This window comes from Gymnoscopelus microlampas (genome assembly GCF_963454915.1).
Source record: "Gymnoscopelus microlampas genome assembly, chromosome: 4".
NCBI lineage: Eukaryota > Metazoa > Chordata > Actinopteri > Myctophiformes > Myctophidae > Gymnoscopelus > Gymnoscopelus microlampas.
The window spans coordinates 42,506,236-42,531,812 of NC_139941.1; the positions used below are offsets into that span (position 1 = coordinate 42,506,236).

The 25,577-nt window shown below is 42.2% G+C and overlaps 1 protein-coding gene across 11 annotated transcripts in view; it reads left to right on the forward strand.

The window, feature by feature from the left end:
- hectd4 (HECT domain E3 ubiquitin protein ligase 4) overlaps window positions 1-25,577 on the forward strand; it is a 102,106-nt gene that overhangs the window by 10,670 nt on the left and 65,859 nt on the right. For 10 of the 11 annotated variants that reach the window (XM_084054975.1, XM_084054982.1, XM_084054983.1 and 7 more), the window contains exons 4-26: window positions 64-191; window positions 2,843-2,951; window positions 5,892-6,030; window positions 7,241-7,411; window positions 8,010-8,202; window positions 10,102-10,263; window positions 10,359-10,472; window positions 10,964-11,104; window positions 13,593-13,828; window positions 14,496-14,638; window positions 15,113-15,183; window positions 15,483-15,588; window positions 16,331-16,451; window positions 17,103-17,231; window positions 18,642-18,766; window positions 19,261-19,414; window positions 19,683-19,786; window positions 20,152-20,356; window positions 22,549-22,668; window positions 23,066-23,170; window positions 23,293-23,456; window positions 24,189-24,434; window positions 25,109-25,301. In XM_084054975.1, coding sequence (XP_083911101.1) covers window positions 64-191; window positions 2,843-2,951; window positions 5,892-6,030; window positions 7,241-7,411; window positions 8,010-8,202; window positions 10,102-10,263; window positions 10,359-10,472; window positions 10,964-11,104; window positions 13,593-13,828; window positions 14,496-14,638; window positions 15,113-15,183; window positions 15,483-15,588; window positions 16,331-16,451; window positions 17,103-17,231; window positions 18,642-18,766; window positions 19,261-19,414; window positions 19,683-19,786; window positions 20,152-20,356; window positions 22,549-22,668; window positions 23,066-23,170; window positions 23,293-23,456; window positions 24,189-24,434; window positions 25,109-25,301 — 3,379 coding nt within the window. The remainder of the gene's footprint in view (window positions 1-63; window positions 192-2,842; window positions 2,952-5,891; window positions 6,031-7,240; window positions 7,412-8,009; window positions 8,203-10,101; window positions 10,264-10,358; window positions 10,473-10,963; window positions 11,105-13,592; window positions 13,829-14,495; window positions 14,639-15,112; window positions 15,184-15,482; window positions 15,589-16,330; window positions 16,452-17,102; window positions 17,232-18,641; window positions 18,767-19,260; window positions 19,415-19,682; window positions 19,787-20,151; window positions 20,357-22,548; window positions 22,669-23,065; window positions 23,171-23,292; window positions 23,457-24,188; window positions 24,435-25,108; window positions 25,302-25,577) is intronic. The other variant, XM_084054978.1, reaches the window with a different exon arrangement.

The following is a 25,577-nucleotide window of genomic DNA, read 5'->3' on the forward strand; positions in this document are numbered from 1 at the left end:
AGTTCGATGAACTGATGCACCCCTAGTTACTATGTATAACCTTTTCTTCATTCTTTCCTCTAGACTCTTGGTCTTGGAAGGAGGGCCGGGCTCGCCGTCTTGCCTCTTGGGGGGCAAACACAGTGTGTCGTGGGGCTTCGAGGACATGCTCCCCACACCTGACAGTTCTGCTGGAGGGGCCGAGAGCAAAGGTAGGTAGCACTCTTTGGCACGTTCGTCTTGTTGGATTATTTACCTCATTTGCCCTTTTCGCCTTTTTGAAAACCTTGTATGTCCAAAACCGGGCATTCATTTCTGCCAGACAGTGACGATATGTCTTGGATAGTTATTTTTCTGGCCCTTTGGGTGCAAAGAGGAGTTAACTGAGAGGCCTGTCTGACTTGTTCTCATAACATTGCAAACGCTGTTGTTATTTATTTATTCACCTTTCGATTATTTATGCCTCCTCTTTTGTCTGGAATGCCACCAGTAGGACTTCCATTAAGGAGTTGACCAGCAGAACACGTTGCCTCTACAGAGCTCATTCAGCCTGGCTGTAGCTTTCATGGATTAAAGGCAGTGGTTCATAACCTTTTTTTCCAGGCCGCAACCCCCCCAAAATAATCATATTTGAACTGGGGACCACAGCACTTTCAAGCACTTGGAATTGTAGGAGTTGAGGCATTACATTTAACCATTGTGAAAATAGCCGATCTCCATGCATACAACGTGAGGCGTTGTATGCATGTAGATCAGCTACTTTCACAATGTTTGCCTCTTTTCTTTTTATAGTTGGTTCATTTCTTTTGATGCAGTAATGGTTATTATTGACTTATTTTTTAAATCCTTTCTTTTAGGTGTTAAAAAACACTTGGGGTGCCAGAGTTTTATTAAAAAAGTGTACGTTGAGTGCCTGGATTTTTAACCATTTTTTAACCTTTTTCAAGTAGCCACAAAATATTTTCAGTGATCACCGTCCTCACGGTGATCCCCTCATTACACACATAGAGGTCTCGTACAATCGGGGGAAAAAAAATTTGAGAAAAAAAACATTTTTTCCCCAAAAAAACTTATATATACGTTTTTTGCACTCAACGTCAGTTTTTGAAAAGAAGTATATATACGGTTTTGGCACCCAATGTGTTAAATTGTCACTTTAGAAACCCTTTAGAAAAAAATAAAAACATTTGGGGACTCCCCCTGCGACCCACAGGTTGAGAACCACTGGATTAAGGTCCTCGGGTCATTTGGATTCCACAGAGTTCACCTTCTCTTTCTGTTGGCTAACTCTAGGCTTTCGCTAAAGGATGATTTATACTTAGTTTGGTGTTGTGCACTCAATTAGTACATATTGTACTAATTGAAACGGAGTGTTAGTGTGTGTGTGTGTGTGGGGGGGGGCTTTATGCTGTTTCACAAATTGCAGATTAGGACTTGGCCTAAAATGAATGCTTTAATCCGTGAGCCTTGTGCTTGTGTTGAAATCGGAAGCATTGCAACTGTGAGAGGTTCAGGGTACAGAACATAGGGGAGGGGATGGGAGCGTGGCTCTCTTTCTCCTATCGATCAGCTGACCTTGGAGAGCTTTGCAAGCCGATCAGGGTGTGCATCCATAAGGTGTCTTAGAATTGGAGAGCCAATATGAAAGCAGTTCAACAATTTTGTTTTAGTGTCGGTGTCTATTAGCGCTGCCCAACTGCGCAATGATACATTAACATTTTTGTTTAATGCAGTTGATAATCTTTTTTTTAATCAGAGCCTCTGTTATGGCAGCCTGTTGTCCACAAAGTAATTTCTTCCTAAAATATCCTGACTGATAATCATGATTGATATAGCGCCATAATCATTATCATTCAATCATAACTTAAATGCTGAGAATACTTACTTACTTATAGTTGTGTGTGTGTGTGTGTGTGTGTGTGTCTGTGTGTGTGTGTGTGTGTGTGTGTGTGCGCATGGGCGCGCACGAGTGCTTCCTGACACATTTGGCCATTTCCTCCTCTGTGCTGAGGTTGATGTGATTAGTAATTAGCCCTGCTGCTGCAGCTGTTGAAAAGTGCAGCAATTTTCTATAATAACCACAGATCACACTTGACTGTGCTTCTCTCTGCGCTATCAAATTCTGGAGCGGCTCAGGAACCGTGAAGCGGTCTGACAATAATCGCAGTCAGATTGTCCCTGCTGTCAGATCGATGGCATCTACCTTTTTTTTTGTACCCTTTCTCTCCTGTTATTGCACCGTTATTGTCGGTACGATATGAAAACTTAATTTCACCATTATTGTGGCCAAAATAATTGCGATTAACGATCTTAAAATAGCACTTTTGCTAACCACTTTAACCCCGGAAAATCCATATTCTGGGGGCCGAACATTAGCCAATAATAGCATATCTACAAGCTCTCACAATGCGTCGCAGATCTGCTATTTTCACAGATCCTTCATTAGTGGTTCTCAAACCTTTTTCATGTGAAGGACCCCCAAAATGATACATGTTTGGCTGCGGACCCCCATTTCATATTTTGTGACGGGGAACCCCCCAGAAGCAAAGATTTGAGTTAAACATATTCGCTTTAAAAATACATATATATATATATTCAAAGATTTGCACAAATTTTCATGATTTGCACAAATAGCAGATCTACAAGCTCGTAGCGCGGCACTCGGTGCCGCACTATGAGCTTGTATATCTGCTATTTTTGAATGGCCAAAGTATACAATAATAAAGTGGTTAAAATGATTGTGGCGCTATATTAACTTATTTAGCTGGGGACCCCCCAGGTACCGCCTCAAGGACCCCACTTTGAGAACCAATGCTTCAGGTCACTAACCTGCCTTCTCTCTCTCTCTCCCCTTGTCTTGCAGACACAGACCTGGGGCGCTGTCTGGCCACAGACGGCCTCTATCTGTACACCACCAATTCCTTTGGGAGAGGACTCAGCAAGCTGGGCTCTGGTTTACATGGGACACTGAGGTAATACGACACGACACCCCCACCCCCCTTCTCACCCCCCACCGCCTGACTGCTTGTATCTGCAGCACCACTCAGAGAAGACCCAAAGAAAGTGTGTGTGTGTGTGTGTGTGTGTGTGTATGTGTCTACTTGTATTGCTATATACGTGTGAGGCAGTGTTGATTTTGACAGCAAATTTTGATTTAGTTTTAGTCATATTTTAGTCACCTGAAATGTTTTAGTTTTTGCTAGTTTTAGTGGACTAAATTTACAGTTGACTAAAATGTATTTTGGCGGTGCCTTGATGTCGTCGTAATGGCTGATTTTACACTTGGTTACATGCTGAAAATAGCTGATCTACAAACGTGTCGCAAGCTTGTAGATCGGCCATTTTCAGAGCGCAACACCCGAGCATAACCAAACATAAAATGACTTGTCTTTTAGTTCTACTGGATCTCTTCTCCACTAGTCCCTCAACATTTTAGTCTAGTTTTTATTTGTTGACGAAATTGTCACTACATTTAGTCTTAGTTTTAGTAGTCATCGTAGCTTAGTTTTTATTTAGTTTTCGTCAGTGAAAAAAGGTAGTCGACGAACATTTTTCATTATAGTTTTAGTCGACAACAGGTAGAGTAGAATTGGAGAAATGGACATTGTGAGGCCAATTTTCCCTGGTCCCCACAATATAAATAGTAGTTTTATGGTTAAAATGAGGCTACAATTAGGAAAAGATTGGGGTTAGAACTAGGCATTTTTAGAGGTTAGGTTAGCGTTAGGGTTTGATTTATAGCTGATTTTATTATTAGCTGCACGCCAGTGTTGTGCAGCGAAAATAGCAGATCTGCTATATTTTGCTTTAGGGTTAGAAATGGTATTTTGTTATTTAAATGGCATTGATAAAATCGCTGTCCTAAAATGTTGATGTCCCCACGAGTATAGTAATACAAGTGTGTGTGTGTGTGTGTGTGTGTGTGTGTGTGTGTGTTTGTGAGATGCTAAAAATACCCTTTAACCTTTGGCCCTTTCCCAGGGAGCCATGGTGTAGTCACTTCATGTCATACACACTGCTTTCTTTCCCTCAATGTACAGTCAAAGGCCCTCGTGATTTCAGTTGTCTTTGTTCAAAAAGGTTTGATTTGGGAAGAGAAAATTGTAAACCGTGGGCCAAAGTTCAATAAGTTCATGAATCTACTTGTGTATTTATTGGCTTACCTATACAAGACTATAATTGATTCAAATGGCCACGTAATGTTTACAACATTAAAATTGTATGCTAGTAACATTATGTCTTCCAAAGAACGATTGGGGTCTAACACCTAGAACAGTGGTTCTCAACCTGTGGGTCATATGATTTTGTCTGGTCCCCAGATTATGGCATCAAAAGTAATCTATCTATCGATTTATATCATAAAATATAGTTTGTGAAAATATATATTGTGAAAATAGCCGATCTACAAAAAATAGCCGATCTACAAGCTCACAACGCCTTGTCGCGTTGCGAGGCGTTATGAGCTTGTAGATCTGCTATTTTCACAATCTCTATCTGTTGAGGCATCTAAATCGAATGCCTCAACTCCCACATTCCAAGTGCTTATCAGGTTAGGGGTCCCCAGTTTCTAATATAATTATTTTGGGGGGTGGGTCACGGGGCTGAAAAGGTTGCGAACCACTGACCTAGAACACAACCACCTCCATCCCATAATGAAGCTATGAGTTTATATGAAAGTTATACAACACACGCTAAACCTGGATTACATGCTTGTGCCAAGAACATGGCACAACATGTACAATATGCAGTGCAGTGGTTTTCTCGTCCCAATACCAGCCTCACGCTACGTAGCAACTAAGTAAACGTTTGTTTAGAAAACATCGTTGTCACTAACGCTGTCTGCATTTGACAGTCGGTAAATGTAGTCTGACAAATTGTCTGACAAAACAAAGTTAGAAGCTTATCCCCAGATCCATGTAAGTAGTATCTGCAGCCATGTGTAGCCACACACACACACACACACACACACACACACACACACACACACACACACACACACACACACACACACACACACACACACACACACACACACACACACACACACACACACACACACACACACACACACACACACACACACACGTATTGATCTGAACAAGCAGGATGCAGAAGTTATATGGGAAGTAACATGATAGTAATGCGAAATGTGACACAAAGATTCTATTCATAAGGTACTGTAGGTGCTTTGCTATGACTTGACATATAATGCGTTGTTGTTGCCCTTTTTTAAGTTTAGTGGCAGACCACATGCAGAACAGTGTGTGTCTGCAGTGGTGGAAGAAGTACTCCGATATTTTACTTAAGTAAAAGTAGCAATACCACAATATGAAAATACTCGGTTACAATTAAAAGCCCGTGTTCAAAATGTACTTAAAGTAAAAGTTGAAAAGTATTGGCATCAAAATATGCTTAGTACCAAAGTACCAAAAGTAAAAGTACTAAAATGTTTGAAAATAGCAGAACTACAGCTCACGACGCGTTGTCAGCTTGTAGATCGGCTATTTTCAAATAGCCTAGGTATAAAGTGGTTAATGTATGTTTTAAAATATAATAATTTATATCTGCAAAGTAACTGGTAACTAAAGTTTTCAAATAATTGTAGTGAAGTAAAAGTACAATATTTGCCTCTGAGATGTTTTGGAGTAGAAGTAAAAGTATTGTAAATACTCCAGTAAAGTAAAAATACCTCAACATTGTATACTTAAGTACAGTACTTAAGTAAATGTACTTTACAGTTAGTTACTTTACATCAGTGTGTGTCTGTGCCTGAAGGACAGCGTGTCCGGTATCTCTGCACTCTGAAGATCGCCATCTTTATCAAAAAGCCTTCAAAGAACACGTCTACTCTACTGTTTGTTGAATGTGTGTTAAGAGGAAAAGTCATTCAATGTGCTGCCTGTCTCATTTAGGGGTTTCGTGTACTGTCGAAACGAGGAGTTGGAGCCCGGTTGGGTGGTGTTCAGCAGCGGTCGTCTCCTCCACCGCCCCGCCTCGTTTGATGGCAAGCCTCATCAGCTGTGCCAGGTCATCGACCCCTTCACCCTCCAGGTACGAACTCCTTCCGCACAAGCAGCTAAAGCCTGATTAATACTTGGTCACAAAGAATTAAAATAATGATTATTATTATCTATATCGAAACAAAGTTATAAAGGGCTTCTCATAAAACTCGAGAAAGATCTTAACGAAACAACATAACAAAAACACTGGCTGGTGGCTCAAGTGTTAGAGTGCATATACCATTAAGGCTCAGTCCTTGCACAGCCAACCCGCAGGTTCAAAGCCTATACCCGAGGCTCTTAGCCGCATGTGCGTCCGTCCACTACCATTTTCTGACCCTCAACCCTGTCGCTGTGAAATAAAGGTTTGAAAATGCCCCCAAAAATAACATTCACCCCTATGGAGAGTATGTTTTAGGAAGTGACCCAAAAGAGGACACAGATTTAGCAAGCCTGAGCTCCTCGGGCAGGTCGTTTTCAGGGTCGAGGAGCCCTGACAACAAAGGCACGGTCACCCTTTGTCTTCAGCCTCGATTCAGGAACAGCCAGCAGCTTCCTGCCTGAGCGTCTCAGGCTGCACACAGGTTAGAGCAGTAAGGCCGACGGAAATGGCATTGTTGTGTTGGATGCAGCTCAAAGTGAACTTTACTCAGTAATCTAGTTTGTCGCCGTCCGACCTTCCTAGCCCGTGTTATTAAAAAATAAAACTGGCGAAAATGGCCAGAACTCCCAATATCGAAAATCCAATCTACTCAGTTCAAAGCTTGTTGGATGCGTGACATAATGACTTTTCGGGTTTTTCGGGTAAAATTATGGTAATTGTTCGGACCAGGCCCTGTTCTGGCCAGCCCAGTTAGCGCCGGGCCTTCATTTTCAGGCCAGTTGAGAACTCTAACACAGGTTCATGGAACATGGAGAACATAGAAATGATGAGTCATGCAATTTTTTTTCGTGCCAAGGACCTCCACATCAATTGATATATATTTGGAACCCCCCGTATGAAAAGGTTTTGTGCCAGGGACACCCAGAAGAGAAGGTTTATGTTTTTAAAAAATGTCTAAATTATCAAATGTACAAGCTCCCAGCACGACATGAAGTTAAGCCATAGTGTTATGTTAGGTCATAGTATGTCATCCCCAAAAATATTAAATGGATAGTTTTGTGGCATAGAAACCATACAGTATATTACAGTATGTCAACACCATACATGTACATTTTTAGGACATTTTCTGAAGCCTTTTTTTTCTGTGCACTTTTTCCAGGTGTGCCAGATTGTACCCATGCCAGCTCACCACTTCCCAGTGGGCAGCAGCATGACCACCCTGCACCTGTGCTCAGACGGGACGTACCTGTACTGGGTGTGGTCCCCCGCCAGTCTCAACGAGAAGACCCAGAAAGGCCACTCTGTCTTCATGGATGTCTTTCACCTGTCGGTGAGTATAGCAGCACAACCAATACCCCCCCCTTACCCGATTCAGCAGGTCTGGATGTTTTCAGTGATGGAAAAAGTACTAAACTGAAGTAAAAGTATCAATACTGCAATGTAGAAATACTCTGTTAGAAGCAAAAGTCCGGTAATCAAAATTGACTTGAGTAAAAGTACAAAAGTATTGGCATATACTTAAAGTACCAAAATTAAAAGTACTCATTATGCAGAGTGTTCCGTTTCACAAGTTTTCAAATGTCTAAAATGTCTAAAAATCTTTTGAAAACAGCAGATCTACAAGCTCACAACGCGTCGCATCGCGTTGTAGATATGCTATTTTCAAATAGCCAAATTTTAAATAGGGTTGAAAAGGTTAACCCTATTTTACACTTTGTCGTACAACCGTGTAGCAAAACAAAAGCAGATCTACAAGCTCGTCACATGTTGCATTGCAATGCGTTGTGAGCTTGTAAATCTGCTATTTTTGAACATTGATTATTTTATAAAATGTATATATTTTTTCTAATCAATTACATCGATTAGTTCGATATAAAATGTGCAGCCCTATCTTGGTTCGTCTCTCACAGCTCTCCCCTCTCTTCCAGACCCAGACAGGGCTGTGTGTGGCAGACATCTTGCAGGAGAGGGTGATCCTCGCCCGGAAGGAAGGCGAGTCCTCCAAGTGTTTGAATGAGCTTCTGCTGAGCCGCATGTCTCGCTTCCGGGCCTCCCATTCAGCCACGCTGGCCGCTCTCACAGGCTCTGCTATTACTAACACAGTCAAGGAGGAGCAATCCGGTAATTCATACAATATGTCTAGTGTTAATATTGTACTATAACAGAGGAGTGCCTGCAGGTCCTGGAGAAAAAAAGCATTAAAATGTCTTAAATTGTGTTTTCAACTTTCCAGGCCTTAAAAAGTCTTGGAATACAGTTATATGTAACCATGTATATTCTGTGTGGAAAGTGCAATTCTAAACTGTATATATTTTGTATATTTTCGGTCCCAGGGAAGGTGCAATTCAAAATTTAATGTACTTTACCCTACCCAGCAAGCACAGTCAGGACCCGGACCAATCAGTGACGTCTCGATTGGGGCTAGATCAAGTCAAACCAAGACAAGTCAGATCTGGCCCAGAATAAACCAAAATTAATCCTGACCACAAAAACGTAACTTCCAGGACGTCATCTAAACACATTCTCATCACCCAAAACTGCTGTCCAAATGTCCATATGATGTCCCGGTGATGACGTCCTGTAAATGACGTAAAGATCATCCCCATATGGGCTGTGATCTGGCCTAGTCCTGAACGTCACCGGGGTGATGACCGGGCGTCATCATAACGTCATCATGACGTCATTGTGCTTGCTGGGTAGTTAATGGTCACTCAACAACATTTATTAGGCTTTTAAAACTTTATTACTTACTACTGTATGACTGTATGACTTATTACTTGTATTACCTTAGACATGTATTACAACTTTTATTTTTTACCTTTTATTATTACTGTCCGCAGGAGAGTATTGTTTTCACTTTCTAAATATGACACACCGATTGGTCAAGCCTCACGTGACACGTGACAATACGGTGAAATACTGTATAAATACATGGCGTCACTTTGACAGTGTCTTTGCCACTGTCAAAGTGAGGTAAGACAGGAACCATCACGAAATGGCTGCATGGCTGATACATAATTGGCAGATAGGACAGATAGGACACTTATATAGACAGGAGGGATATGACACTTACACAGACGGATAGGACACTTACAGTACACAGACAGGACGGATAGGACACTTATACAGACAGGACGCATAGGACACTTATACAGACAGGACGGATAGGACACTTATACAGACAGGACGGATAGAACACTTACACAGACAGGACGGATAGGACACTTACATAGACAGGAGGGATATGACACTTACACAGACAGGACGGATAGGACACTTACAGTATACAGACAGGACGGATAGGACACTTACAGTATACAGACAGGAGGGATAGGACACTTACACAGACAGGAGGGATAGGACACTTACATAGACAGGACGGATAGGACACTTATACAGACAAGACGGATAGGACACTTATACAGACGGATAGGACACTTATACAGACAGGATGGATAGGACAGTTAGAACATAAGAATTAGAACATTCCCAACATTCCCAACACAAGTCTGGTAAGAGTGAGGTAAGACAGGAACAATCACGAAATGGCGGATACTGTAACAATTGGATAGGACACTTACACAGACAGGACGGATAGGACACTTACACAGACAGGACGGATAGGACACTTACATAGACAGGACGGATAGGACACTTATACAGACAGGAGGGATAGGACACTTATACAGACAGGACGGATAGGACACTTATACAGATAGAACATTCCCAACATTCCCAACAGCGGAGAGTTGTGCTCCGAGGAGCACTTTTTCTAGTTACGTACTTTAATTACTGGAGTCTGCCACTGCACATACACGTGTGAGTATGTGACAAATAAAGCCTTTAAATCTTTGGAAAATGTAGCATTTAGTAGTAAATCTTAAATTCAAATCTCATCGGTCAAATCTCATGCACTGAATCCCTCACTGGTGAAATTGGTCTTATGTTTCATTCTAAACTGCTGACATCTATGAAATCCTGGAATTCGTTTGACACGCATGTGTTGTATTATCAATACAGCCGTCAACACCAGCTGTGGTCTCCCTCTGAAGACGTTGAGGAAGACTCCCATGTACGTTTGTGGCACATATCTGGTGATGCTCGCCTCGCCTCCCGGTGTGTCCGGGAGCTCTGCTACGCGCTCTCTGTTCGGAGGCACCAGCGGCCTGTCCTCCCTCAAAAGTAAGAGAGCTTACACAGACTAAAATCACCGTCCGTCGGTAATGGCTTGGTGCAGCCTTTGAGTTAATGAATGTTTTTGTTCGTCCTGGTTATAGTTCTCTCCTCCAGTCTGGTGTTCAACCTGACCGACGGTCAGTTCAGCAGCCGTGCCGACCTCATCGATGCCCCTGGCAGTTCTCTAGGCAGGGGTGCCCAGGTAGCAGGACTCGGTAAGCTCCAGATTTGCAGAGTTTTGGTTTCATGTTTAAACCATTAAGGCCTGAGGCCAATTCTACAAATGTCTTCTAAATCCTAACAGTTTTGTGAAAAAATTATGTTTCTATGTCAGTGGTGGTCAAACTTTTTCATGTGAAGGACCCCCAAAATTATATGTATTTGGCCGCGGACCCCCATCAGAATATATTTTGTTCCAGGGACCCCCCAGAAGCAAAGTTTTGAGTTACAAATGTTCGCTTAAAAAATATATATATATTCAAAGATTTGCACCATTTTTTGCGATTTTTCAAAACGGTGCCACGCTATGAGCTTGTTGATCTGCTGTTTTTGAATAGCCGAAGAAATCTAAAATGACACGTATGCTCTCCCGGATTAAATGGGTTCAACCTGTAGGGCTACAGTCACAACTCAACAAGGCAAAGCAGTCTGGTGTTTACAGGATGTATAAGTGACATTTATCTCTCTCTATGCTGGGTGTCTGTAGGAGCCTGTTACGACGCTCTGAACAACCTGGTGTGGACCTGTTCCAGTGACTACATGGACCAGTGGTGCAACCCCGGGAACCAGGCGTTCCATCACCTGTGCCATAGGCTCGGCGTCAGCCATCTTATTAAAGAACCCAAAGGTAAACAACCAATAAGTCATGTAACATTTTGTTGTGTAGCTTATTTTATGCTATCATGTTTTATATGTGTTTCACAGGGAAACCGGTGACAGTGGTGACTGACTTTGGTAGCTTAACCACTTAAATCCCAGCATCCATATTCTGGGGGGGACGTTAGCCAAAAACGTCATATCTACAAGCCTACAATGCAACGCAACGTGACGTGTTGTGGGCTTGTAGATCTGCTGTTTTGGGGCCTCAGAGATTTGGTTTAGACGAGAAAAAAAAAGTGGTCCAAGTATTAGATCTCAAGTCAATTTCACTAACACTAGCGGGTTTAAGTTGTTAAAGGCCCATCCCGTAAAGGCCTGCAGAATTATTACACTAGCAACTTTGAACAGCAGATACACAGTTATTGTACCGCTTCAGACAATAATGTCTACTGGTCACAGCCCCACATCACTGCTCACTCACAAGCAGAGTTTGTGTTTCAAATAGTGACATACACCATTGGTTCTCAATCATCACAAGGGTCCTTGGGTGAGATCCAGGGGGTCCCCAGCAAAGGTAGTTACCTATAGCGTCACAATAATTATAATCACTTTATCTGTCTGTTTTAGGAGAGATATTAATATTTTGCTGATAATATTTAAGGCACTTCATCATGGCCTGGACCATAATTACATTTTAGAGTTATTAACTCTGCAGCCTGTGGTCCTCAGGCAGGAATCTGCTGGTTGTTCTGGAGTGGAGTGTGAAGACAAAGGGTGACCGAACATGGCCTTTTTGTCAGGGCTCCTTGATTCTGGAATGACCTGCCTGATGAGCTCAGGCTTGATTAATCACTGTCTTCTTTTAAATCACTTTTTAAAACTTGCTTTAATCAAAAGACCTTTCCATAATTAGTTTTTCTTTCTTTTTTTTCCTCCTCTTTTTAAATGTATGTTTAAAAGTATGTCCTCTCCCGACAGAGAGAGGTCATTGCAACGATGTCCAGACTAACAGTAATGTCCAATTCGGTGTGCCATCTGCTTCAAATAACTTTCTTGATATTGTCAATCAGTACACCAGACACCAGAGTCTCAGTTTATCAGTGGAAGAGGAAGACAATCTCCAACTGATTAGGTTGTCAAAGGTGAAAACTTAAGGTCACTATGATGTCACTATGAGGGGCTCATGCTCAACAACGTATGGGATTCAAGTTGTTGAAATTCATTATTTTTGTTATAATCTAACTATATAAATGGCGACCGACTTCCGCACCCTCGGTGTCCACACCCCACAGCTCTGTTATCGAATAAACAACGCACCGCCAGACCACATGTCGGCAACTGACTCGCCACGGCGGCCGCGCTGAATTTACGCCTCGCGTAGGGGACATCTCACTGCTCACTACAGCTTTTCCACCGCGCAACATAATTAATTTTACTCACCAAATGTCGGACAAAACGGAAGGGGAGGCAGCTTCGTACCGTTTACCGTGCGCACGACCTCATCACCACAACAGCTGCCAGCCGCTGCGGGGGTTTTTTCCTTTTTTTCAAAACTTTTTTTTTGGTCACCATTTTCTCCAGGCACCATTTCTGGTGTAACGTGCGGCAGCATGCGCTGGCTTGCGCCGCCATTGCACTCTGCCCATCTCCTCCCCCCCCCCCCTTCTTACGTACCTCCTTTGTTCCACCCAGGCCGTTACTTTCACTTCACTCATGTCTCACTATGTCCGTCCTTCACGTGCCATGTTCATCCCAAACACAAAAACAAACAAGTCGGGTTGCCAAGTCGTTGGCATGCCAGGTTCTCTAAAAACAAGCGCCAGAAACAAGCAACCACCTTCATGAAAAAAAAACACCGAAGGGGTCCGCCATGTTCCAGGGGGGTCCCCGCGCGGCCCAACACTCCACAGGGGGGCCGTCGACCAGCAGGGGGTCCGCGGGGGTCCCCCTCAAACATCAAAAATATATTTTTTTCAACATTTTTTTTTTTTTTTTTTTACTTTTCCACAGTTTTACTCCAGCAATTTGACTACCCCAATAAACACGCGGCCACGCTGGGCCCCGTGCGCGGCTGGGGTTGAGGGGGGCGTAGCCCCCCGAAACTCTAGTTGATAATAATCGATTAGTTTGATTAACTGTCGCACCCCTAAACCAAGGGTTCCCAAACTTTTCAGGCCAGATTTCAACCACTAGGGGTCTGGCAGTACCAGGTCTCCTGGTTCCCTTGTTTCACAATGTTTCCTCTTTCTTATGTAATATTAGAAACTTTGACCAATTTGATATTAACAAAGTAATTAAATTGTAAAAATGTGCAGATACCCTGTATACACTTACTGTATACTGTATGTTGGTTTGTTCACTGTCGAGTGCGAAAACTATGTTGCACATTAAGCCAATCATCAGGGGGACTCCCCCAAAATAATCTGGGGACCACCCTGGCTGGGTCCCACTCACTCCCGAGCCCCCCAGTCTGGGAACCACTGCCCTAAAACCCTTTGCCCCCCTGGTTCCCACAGAGGAAACGGTGGCCACGGGGGAGGTGATCAACCAGCTGCTCCATCACGTAGGGGCCATGTGCATCCACCAGCTCAACCTGCTGGCCGCCAGCAGCAGCAGCCTCCCGCTGGGCGCTCTGCTGGGCAAGCAGCACCCCATAGAGGCACGCCACTTCAGCAGCATCTGTGACATCATGGAGAAGGCCATGGTCAACGGAGACACCTGCATCATCCGATGCATCCTGGTGGTTTTTCAGGTCAGTCACTGAGCACACAGTGCGTGCCGAGGAAGAGATCTGCTGGTCTACCTTCTGGTTTTGTTTTGTGTTGTTGTTGAGCAGGATACAGGATAGGTGGGCACTGGGGCACATCGACGTAAAATTGGCTATTTTGTCCAAAATGTAAAAAATTAATTATATCTGAAAAATGGTATGTAAAGTATACATGATGTGAACATGCACGGTATATCGGAGCGGAAATGTATCCTTCAACTTCTTGTTTATGCCCCAAAATGACTGGATATACAGGTTTTTTAGCAATTGTAGAAATATTAGACCTTAATTGTCAATTTTTTATGCATGGTCTGATCATGTACACTTTACATTTTCCAAATATTTTATTCTTTAACATTTTTGAAAATTAAGCCAATTTAACACTGAGGTGCCCACCAAATGCATTTTGCATTATAGCAATATAAGGTGTTACGGTTTAACCACATTAACACTGGCGTCCTTATTAGGGGCATATTCTTAACAATGGTTTTATTTAAGTTTAGAAAATAGAAGCTCTATATTTTCAACTAATTTTACCATTTATCATATGCATTGGGGAATACCATGATAGTTGAATACATCTACATCTACCCTTCATCTTTTGGGCAGTTTTTCTATTGGTCCTACTAAACTTGTTGTGCTTCTTCTCCAGGTGGTGTTTAGGTTTTTCAACCCGCAGTCGGAACAGAACCGGGAGAGCGTGCGTCGTGCGGGCCTGCTGCTCTGGCAGCTGCTCATGGCTCCAGTGGATCAGATAGGAGAGGAGATCCAGGGAGAGGTGTGCCTGGCCATCAGGTAGAATCAACACATCACTATATATGGTCATAATCAAATTTCGCATGTACCTCTATCGATGTTGTGATGATATTTTGTGGATGGCAATTGGTGCTTTCACAAAATATTTACATCTTAAGATAATCACGATAATATGATATCCACAATCCCAGACAATTCATAGTTAGTCTCATATCGCTGTATGTAATATCTATATATTGCCCAGCCCTACCCAATTCACTGAGGTCCATGGATTAACCATTGTTTAACCCATTAAAACCGGGAAAGTATCTGTATAATTTTAGATTTTCGCGATGGACAAGCTTGTACATCTGCTATTTTTGAAAAACTTTGAAATATCTTGAAAGTGTGCGAACTACTGATTTGGAAGGCATTTTTTAGAATCGGCCTCAGGTCTTAATGGGTTAATAATAATGATCTGTCTGACCACGGCCTGTAACATTGTTTCAAATGGTCTGTTTCTCTTCCCTCCAGCTCTGGACTGAATACATTGTATCAGGGGGAGGCTGAGCTCAACAAACTGCTGAAGTTGGTTCTGACAGAAGGTGAGCTCTCTACAGCTTCTGTGTGTATTTATTTATGGTGGTGTTGTTTTTTCTTGACCTGCTTGAGCCCTGTTTTTATGTAGGTGTCACAGGTAGCGAAAATAGCCGTTATACAAGCTCACAACACGTCGCAACATCAACGTGGGATTGTGAGCTTGTAGAGCGGTGTACTTTCACACTTTTTGACAGAATCGGGAAAAGATTTTCGCCTATAATGACAAGCCCAAGATAGGGACACTAGGTTGAAAGTGGTTAAATGTGTGTGTGTGTGTGTGTGTGTGTGTGTGTATAATCTTCAGGTGAAAGGAACACTGGTCTGTCGCAGCTTCGAGACGTCATCCTCAACAACCTGGCCGACCAGCTGCAGAAAAATCGATTTGGGAGCGAAGAAGACGACCATTATAGGTCAGCAGCAGCTCATCCCGTTCTAAAGGCACACACGACCTTTTTACATGTTCATGGATTAAAGTTCTCAGTCGCCATGACTGATTCCAGTCATTTGCATTCCATAGAAGCCAGCATGTCTTCTATGGAAGCGTGTTGCACAGCTGCGGAGCATTGAGAGCTTGTAGATAGGCGATTTTCGGTTATTATTTTAAGATTAGAGCATTTGAAGTGGTCAAACTAGCAATCATGTTCAGAAGCATCTATCATAAAAACCCTAATGGTCTGGGATATTTCATAAAAGCAAAAATTAAAGCCTCAACCTATGATTTATTCACCTGGTTGGCAGTAGAGAAACAGCAGGAACAATATTACTAAAACATCATAATAATTATGGGCACGCTAAGGTGAAGCACACTACTGTTATCTTCACTATTTATTATTATGTATTTATTCTGCCCGTTTTTTGGCCCCTAACTAGTCCTTCAAACTTTTTTCACACCGTTTCACAAATCGCACATTAGGACTTGGCCATACAACGTTTTTCCAGTCGTGACATTTTATTTTTGCCGGAATCCATTGCATGTTGACATTTCTTCCAGTTGAAAATACTTATGTATGTTGTAGTTGTTGCCGGAATGCAGGTCATGTGACGGGCGTACAAATTGGCCTTAATTCACTCTGGAAAACCAAATTAAATTTGGAGTCCTATGATCTGATACCATGACTGCTGTGACACACTGCTGTCTTGTCTCGTTTGCAGACTGAGTGACGAGCTCCTGCACTACATCCTGAAGACGGTCGTGCGAGAGTCGTGCGTCCTTATCACCAAATGCCAGACGGTGGCCAGGGACGACTTCCAGAAGCTCCTCTCCACTGTCCCAGTATGCATACCATATCAGACACCGTCCCCCAACGCCCTTCTAATGTCATCCATGTTGCCCTTCTGTCGTCAACCACTTAAACCCTATATCGTAGCTGTTGTCGGGCAGAAACCTTTTATCTCCATATTTGGACTTTACGTAAAATTCATTTTAGACCATGACATGACAGTACAATTAGATAATAATGTACAAAATGATGGGAATTACTCATAACAGTTTATATCTATCTTAGGCCAAACATACATATCGAAATTGTCACATGTATTTACCCAAAAATATTGTAACTTAACTTTTTTAATGTAGAACAAAGACAAGCATTCAAATTGTGGAGAAGTTGTCACACCTATTAGTAACGTTTACATGATACGTCACTAAACCGATTATTTGATCACTGAAATTGAAATCTACACATTTTCTGCCGGTCATTCATCCAATTTACCACTTTAAACCTGGTGTCACTATTCACGAAAATTTGAAAAGAGCACAACATTTAGCAGATCTACAAGCTCACAATGTTGTGAGCTCGAAGATTGGCAATTTTCACCACATGTTTATTACACGACAAAGAAAATGTTTTGGCTTAAGCGGTTGATCGCCGCACCCCCGATTCAGACTGACTGGAAGCTGTGTTTTTGCATCCCTACCGTGCAGGTGGTCTCACCCAGCCTGCGCTACCTCATGGCCGTTCAGAACCACCTCCTCAGCAACTCTGTTCTGATCCGCCCGGACGACGGCGACGACAGCGACAACTCCCTACAGGGGGAAACAATGAAGGTACAGGTAAACAAACTTAAAAAGTCCCCCTACCACTGTCTGTCCATGTAGAGCCCATCCCGCCATCTCTCTCTCTCTCTATCTGTCTTTCTCTATCTCTCTCTCTCTCTCTATCTGTCTTTCTCTATCTCTCTCTCTCTCTCTCTGTCTTTCTCTATCTCTCTCTCTCTCTGTCTCTCTCTATCTGTCTTCCTCTATCTCTCTCTCTATCTCTCATCTGTGTCTCTTATCTGTGAGAGTATGACGTCATGGGACATGGATGTTCGGTAACACTTTACTTAAAGGTCGGGTCTTAATTGTGAATGTAATGCATTATAGACCCGACCTTTTAACCAATTAAGACCTGAGGCGATTCTTAAAAATGTTTAAAAAAAATCTAAAAATATTTTTTTCAAGATGTTTCAAAAATAGCAGATCTACAAGTTCATAGCGCGGCACTCGGTACCGCGCTATGAGCATGTATATCTGCTATTTTTGAATAGCCAAAGAAATTTAAAGTGACACAGATGCGTTCCAGGTCTTAATGGGTTAAGTAAAGTGTTACCTGGTAGTTATAATGTGCTGTTCCACTGAGTTTATAATGCATTATGACCAGCACTTATACATTATATAAAGTTCTAAAGGTTATAAAGGTTGTTAAATTATAGCAACCTTGTTATAAGTTGTCATGCATAATTATAACACATTATAACAAGTGTTATACTTATAATGCCTTATAAGCACATTATAATGCATTATAAATGTGGTTACAATGCATTATAGACCCGACCTTTAAGTAAAGTGTTACAGGATGGTCTTCTATAGCAGTGTCTCCCAACCTGGGGTCCGAGCCCCCCTTGGGGTGGGGGTTTTCTCTGTCTATCTGTTTGGAGGTAGTTCAAAAGTTCCACAAAATTATAATTTGCTTTCATCTATTATCCTGAACCTTTAACATACATGTAGACAACTCCTACATGTAACACGCTGTGACGCACAGTAATAACAAAATAGCGAAAATAGACGATCTACAAGTGCACAATGTGTTGAGTTTCGACGCGGTGTGAGCTTATGGATCAGCTGTTTTAGCTCCATGGGAAAAAAAGGGTTGGGAACCACTGTTTTATGGCACGGTGTAATCATTTGTGTTTAATGCAGTCGTATCAATAACCTCCGCAATACTTACTACAACTCCTGATTCCCAGTCAAACGTGCTGTTTGTAAGTATTGATCGTGGCGGGCGGGTATTGATGAGAGATCTAAAGAACAACACAATCTTTACATTTATTTATTCATTAGTTTCAGTAGCTTTATCCCTAGACATGAGGCTGAAGTTGTTCTTTATTTGTATGGTGTATGCTGCTTGGTAGTAATTCCCCAAAAAGTACGAATACAGCTTCGGTGTCGATTTGTGTTACGGAAGTGTTTGTCGTTTGCCAGGAGCTGCAGAGCAGCATCCTGTCGTTGGCCACCAAGATTCTGGTGGGCTGTGACGAGGTCCTGGAGACCCTGCAACAGGTGACCACCGCTCTCATCAACAGTGACATCACTGACAGGGAAACCAGGTAATTCTCCTTTCTTTCACCCCTTTGCCTTCTTTATTAGCTGTTTATAACGCTTTTTACCCCCTTCTGAAAAGGGTTTGTACTAGTAGGGACTCCCAGAAGAGAAGATTTGATTTTTTTTAAAAGTGATTCTATGTGAATAACAATAATGTACTAATTAATTGGATTATTTACAACTGTATATTGTCGCTGTCAGGCAGAAACCTTTTATCTCCATATTTCAACTTTATGTTTTTTCATGAATTAATGCCGTACTTCATTGTAAAAGTAGTGCTATTTCGGCTACTTCTAAAGTGGTTAAGTCTGCATGTGGGTTTTTATAAATCTGTAACCAGTGAAAAGTATTAACCTAGAGCTTGTGACTAAACAACAACTAAATTGGATCTATTGGAACACAGGTTCTTTTATTCCCCCCAATATCCTGAAAAGTAACTTTGGAATATACAGGTTTCTCCCTGACGCCGACGATATTCCGTTTTTTTTTTCTCCACCAGGTTGAAAGGCCTGGAGCAGGTAACCAAAGCCACCATGCTGGGCCACCTGTTGCCCGTGCTGCTCACCTCTCTGATGCACCCCAACCTGCAGACCCTGACGCTGGCCGACGCCCTCATGCCCCAGCTCGTCCAGCTCGTCCTCTACACCAGCCAGGTGGGTGGGGCCGACCGCAGCTCCTCACAGTCCCTCTGAACGATGGATGTTGCCCTTAACCACTTAAAACCTGTAGAGACTTAGTAAAACACACCACGTCACAATGTGACGAGTTGTGAGCTTGTAGATCGGCTATTTTTGGGGGATTTATTTTGCTAATGTTCAGAATATGAATGCTGGAGTTGATGTGGTTAAGATATATATATTTTTTATTATTCAAAACACTTCCTGTGGACACAGCTCCTAATTCAGTGTATTTTCTTTCTAGACTGCCCTGTTACTGAAGACCCAGTCTCCCCTTTTCTCTGACGTGTCTCCAGTGATGGGTGGCTCCTTCGCACAGGGAGCGAAAGCATCCACCTCTGAAGACAAGTAAGATCTTCTGAATCTAAAAGAGCATTATGTTTTAACTCATTCACTGCCTAGAACGACTAAAACAACTTTTGTCCCATAAGCCCTGCCTGCCTAGAACGACTTCCAGACTTTAAAAAAAATAATTAAAAAGATATATATATATATGGAGAAAAAAAGGAGATATGATTTTTCGAAGATCTAGACTCCCATCCACTTCCTTGTTAACTTAAAACTTTTCTCGGCTCCTGAGTACTTTTCTTTTTCAATGAAAATCTCTGGCAGTGGGCAAACGCGGCCAGAAATAATTCAGGCAGTGAATGAGTTAAGACATGGCTTGTGTGTAATAAAAGATCATTTTCTTATGGTGTCAAATGTGTCCTTAGCTTCAGAATACTTGACGAGCGGGAAGAGCCGGGGTTCTTGACGGGGCTGAAGATCCCAGCGCCGTGGGCTGCAGGGAAGACGGTGGAGACAGTACACCCGGTGCGAGACAACTACAAGTTCAAAGAGACGGTGCACATACCGGGAGCGCGTTGTCTGTACCTGCGCTTCGACTCGCGCTGCTCCTCGCAGTACGATTACGACAAGGTACACACGCTCTCTTCAACACACACCAGAGAAATAATATGTTCCTATGTCTTGAAGCCATGAAATACAGTGTGATAGGGTTTTTGGATTCATTGAATACTGTATTAGTCCGAAATTTCAACAGCACAGTAAGACATTAAAGCTAAAAGGATAACACAAAAAAGTCCTTGGGACTTGTTTCAGTGTAGTCCTATTGTGGTCCTATGTAATCCACGGTTTGAGATCTTCCCACCAACTTATAAACTCATTTTACCAGCTAATATACTGGTAATAATGGACTACTTTGACTACTTTAATTACTTTAATTAATTAATTGTGTGCCGTCTTTCAATGTGGTGCCGGCTGCTTTAATTAACTTGATTAGCATCTTGATTAGGTGTCCGAGCCAGACACAAACAGGAAATACCTAGCAAGTTGTGAAGTAAATATAGCACTTATACTCAAGGAGGTATAATCTCCTACTTAGTTCAAATAAAATGTAAAATCCTTCTTTCTTCCTCCCCAGTGACTGTTAATAGGTTTAACAGTAACTTTCACTTTATACCGCCGTGTCGGTGCATAATCACCCTGAAGGGATTTATTTTTCAATAATGACCAGCTAGTAGCTACCCGTCAATTATCCCGCTTATTACACGGCTACTTAATAAATAAATTGACCCAAAAGTAACAACAAAACGAAGTATTTCCTTGCTTACGGCAATGAAAGTATTCCATAAGTGCAGAGATGCTCATAGGCCTGCGTCCTGCGTCTCTGACGCACCATATTGAAAAAGGACGCATTCACGGCACCCTCGTTGCGTCCATGGGACGCACTACAATTTAGCGGAAATTACCGCGGATTTGAAGGCCATCCGTGGATTTCAAAGCCGTCCGCGGATTACAAGGCATAGTGCAGAAAACAAGAAAAATCTCGGTAAAACACCGCGTATGGAGAAGTATTCTCTCTCTGTCTCAGGGCATTGCGAGCTGCTGCTAGAGGGAGAGAGTCAGAGTGCTGCGCAACTTACAGCCCAACTTCAAAGCAAGTTAAGATGGCTCGTTGACCCCAATTTGACCACTAGGCAATCAACACTGAACAGCACTAATTAATGGCAGCTGTGATTCTTGTGTCTTTCCGTGCAGCCAGATATCAAATAATTCCCTGTAGAGCAGGGGTCTTCAGTGTTTTCAGGCCAAGGACCCCCTAGTTGAGAGAGAGATGAAGCAGGGACCCCCTCTATATTGTATAAAATTGTGTTTCAGATAAACTTTTGCTGCTCTTTTTTCCCTTTACACACCTATAACTCCAAAAATAGCCGATCTACAAGCTCACAAGTGTGAGCTTGTAGATCTGCTATTTTTGGCTAAAGTTCTCCTCAGAAAAGGGATACTAGGATTCAAGTGGTTAATGTAAAAAAAAAAATCAAGTACTACAAGTACTAGTTGTCGGATTTGGAATTGTGTACTTTTCTTTCAGATACATGTTCTACATGAATATAACCATATAAGATGAAACACGAGTTAAACGCTGTGCATTTTTGTGGGACCCATAAAATGTCCCTGGGACCCATCTAAAAGACCACCCTTGCATCCCAGGACCCATTGCATTGAAAACCTAGCAACATCACTGTAAGTGTTGCCCTGGGCGGACACGGTCGCCTCGGAAAACAAGGAAGTGTAGTGGATCAAATAGAATACATTTTTAGTTACTGCATTGTCTATTTCAAGCTTCAAATGTTTTCAAAAACATTCTTGAGAGCAACGTTTAGTTGTAACTTGTAAATGACATGGTGTATTTGTTTACATGGCTGTCATGTTGGATACAGCATAAAATCAAGCAGCGCAGGTTGATATGAGCAGGTGCTCTGAGTCTTTGATTAGACAAGCGGTCTGTTATAGAGCTCATCGTCATTATCCAGAAATAACACGCCTCTGAATTCAGCGATTGACCAATCAGAATCAAGTGTTCAACCAAGCCGTGTAATAAGCATTGATATCACGCTTAGCATGTTAAAAGAACATTCCCATGAAACTGAACCGAGTGGGTTTTTATTCATGAATACATTTTATTTTAACTGTTATCAGTGGGCAAATTATGTAAGCGGTGTGCACGCACTGTGTAACACCAGACACCGTAGCAACCCTAGTGTGTAATGTTGCCCAAGTGTGACCAATCCCTTATTAATTACTGAATGGCGTGTTTGATATTTCAGTTGGTAATCTACGCTGGGCCGAACACCAACAGCCGCAAGGTAACCGAGTACGGAGGAAACACGCTGGGGTACGGTAGTCGCAGCGTTCTGGGGACAGGCTGGCCCAAAGACCTGGTAAAGGTAAGAGAAGCTTTGGAAAAATGTATTCAATCAGACAAGACGGCTACACAATCCAATGCATAAAGAGTCTGGAAGTGCTAGGCCTGTCACAATTATTACAAAATTGCAATTATTTTGCATAATTGTTTCTATGTCGAAAGATTTTCATATTTTTTCAAACATTTTCAAAAAGTTGTGGAAAGTTTGTATAAGATAATTACATTTGTCAGTCATTTCTTTGTATAATTAGGTTATTTGTCATATCTGCCCTGTGCAACTTCAAAGCCTTAAAGCTAAACAGAAATGTAATTTTTATTCATAATGTTGTGTTCAACGACAAAAACACAATTACATCGTTAAAATGTCATAATCGTGACAGCCCTTTCTACAGCATATTTAAACATTTTTTGCACTAAAGGTTGAGGGTGATACCGTGACGTTCTCCTTCGAGATGCGGAGCGGCCGAGAACACAACACCCCCGATAAAGCCATGTGGGGTTTCTCCTGCACCGTCAGAGCTCAGGTGAAATATCACAAGCATAATCTGTACCCGCCTTCCTATTATGACGATAATGCCATTGCAGAACGTCATCAGATCAGCGTCATCATCAGCTTATCCTGATAACCGCCATCTGTTTTTTCCAGGAGTCGTCCGAGGATGTCTCTGGGGGCCTTCCCTTCCTGGCAGACCTGGCATTGGGTCTGTCAGTGCTGGCCTGCTCCATGCTTCGCATCCTGTATAATGGGCCAGAGGTGACGCCAGAGGAGGAGGCCTGCCACGATCTGCTCTGCTCAAAGCTGCTCCAAAGGTGACGCAGCAAAAATGAAATGAAAAAAATAAATAAATAAAAAATAGCACAGAGCCTTCACTGAAGCAAGGAATATTGATTGGGCCAAACCATGCACTGTAATGTAAGAAGCAGAACCCATAAAGCTCTGGGCGATTCAATATAGCTTTAGCTGATGTTATGTTAAATGTTAGGTTAGGTTAGGTTAGCAGGGCCCTACATGAAATGTGGAAGAGTTTATTAGAAGAGTCAGACTTATAAAAAAAAGTCATTATTTTTATATATAAAATTCTATATAATAGAGTTTATTATTATTAGGCATGTAAGGATTTATCGTAAATCGATTCAAATCGATTCAATCTGGTGACAATTTAAATCGATTGAATAAAAAATGTATCGTGATGCAAACAGCAGGAAAAAAAGGAAATACAGGATCTTTGTAAGATAATTGATAAAGAAAAAGAGTTTTCAGTCATTTACTACTGTATTGAAAAGAGGATAAGCATACATAAAAACAATTAAAAAAAGAGAAGAAAATACTGGATTTGTGGATTTTTCGGTCATTTGTCTGGAAACTAATTTTGTGTTTAAAAAAATCGTGAAAAATCATATCGTGAACCTAGTATCGTGATTGAAATCGTATCATGAGTTTAGTGAATCGTCACATGCCTAATTATTATATATAATTTGATGCAATGGTTGCTATTTCAACAACAACAACAAAAAAACTGTTGGCCTTGTGATTGTATTCAGGTGCCAATGGCAGGTGGAGGCAAACGGTGCCATCTCTCCAGCTCTGACGCCCAGCCCCTCCCCCCTACCGCTGACCATCGACGAGGACAGGGAGTTCACCTACCCCTCTGACGTGCTCATCCCACCCCCGGGCCTCATGCCGGGGGCCTACTTCGACTTACCCCGCATCCGCCTGCCTCCGGGCATCATGGGAAGGTTACGAGAGGTGTCCGGCAGGGCGCGACCTCAGTTCCGGCCCAGCATTAAGTAAGAGAGGATCATGTACTGTTCATGGACGTGTTAAATGTGTTAATTTAACCACTTGAGCCTGAATTATGTGTGACAGTGTCACGCTGCACAAAATAACTGATCTATAAGCTCACAATGTGTTGCATTGCGACACGTTGCGAGCTTGCAGATCATCTATTTTCACCGCACGACACCAGCGTACAGTGGACTATAAATTGAGCCTAATAGGCGTTTTGATCATTTTCAGCCTATAATGATTAATGACATGCATAGAATAAGAATGTTTTGATTTGTGATCCGAAGGGTGTACAAAATGCTGTCTGCATTATTCCCGACCGTGTCCGGTATGTTAACCCATTAAAACCAGGAATGCATCTGTGTCATTTTATATTTTAGCTATATAGATATAGCACATTGGTTGGCTATTCAACAATCGTGAAAATGTGTCCAAATCTTTTTTTTTACGTGAATTTTTTTAACCCAAATCTTTGCTTCTTGGGGGTCCCTGGAACAAAACATTTTCAGATGGGGGTCCGTGGCCAAATACATATAATTTCGGGGGTCCTTGACACAAAAATGTTTGAGAACCACTGATATAGCAACACACGTTTTTCAGAAAACTGTTAAGATTTAGAAGACATTTTGTAGAATCGGCCTCAGGTCTTTTAATGAACTTTAATCCTGTTTGTCAGGGAGGTGATCAGGCCAGACGTTATGGAGGAGGTCATAGTGTCGTGCGTCATAAAGCATCTGACGCTGGTGGACGGCCTTCAGTCGCTGGTAAACTTCCAGTACCGCGAGGAGCACGCCGAGGAGTACGACCTGGTCTGTAAGATCATGGCGGAGACCTTCAAGAAGATCAATGCCATGCAGCGACAGCTGCAGGTAAACAAACAGCGTTGTGTGTGTACCGTGGTTTTAATAAATCGTTTGCTGTCGGGGCAGAAACCTCTTATCTCCATATTCTAACTTTTTGTGTTTTTTCATAAATGAATGCCCTACTTGATCACACTACAGTGTCAAAACAGCAGCAGATGTGCAAGCTCGAAACGCGGCGTGAAGCGACGCGTTTTGAGCTTGTAGGTCTGCTACTTTTGATACTTTGATAATATGAATTTGAATCCTGAAAAGTAACAGTTTTGGACATATGAGCAGGGGTGC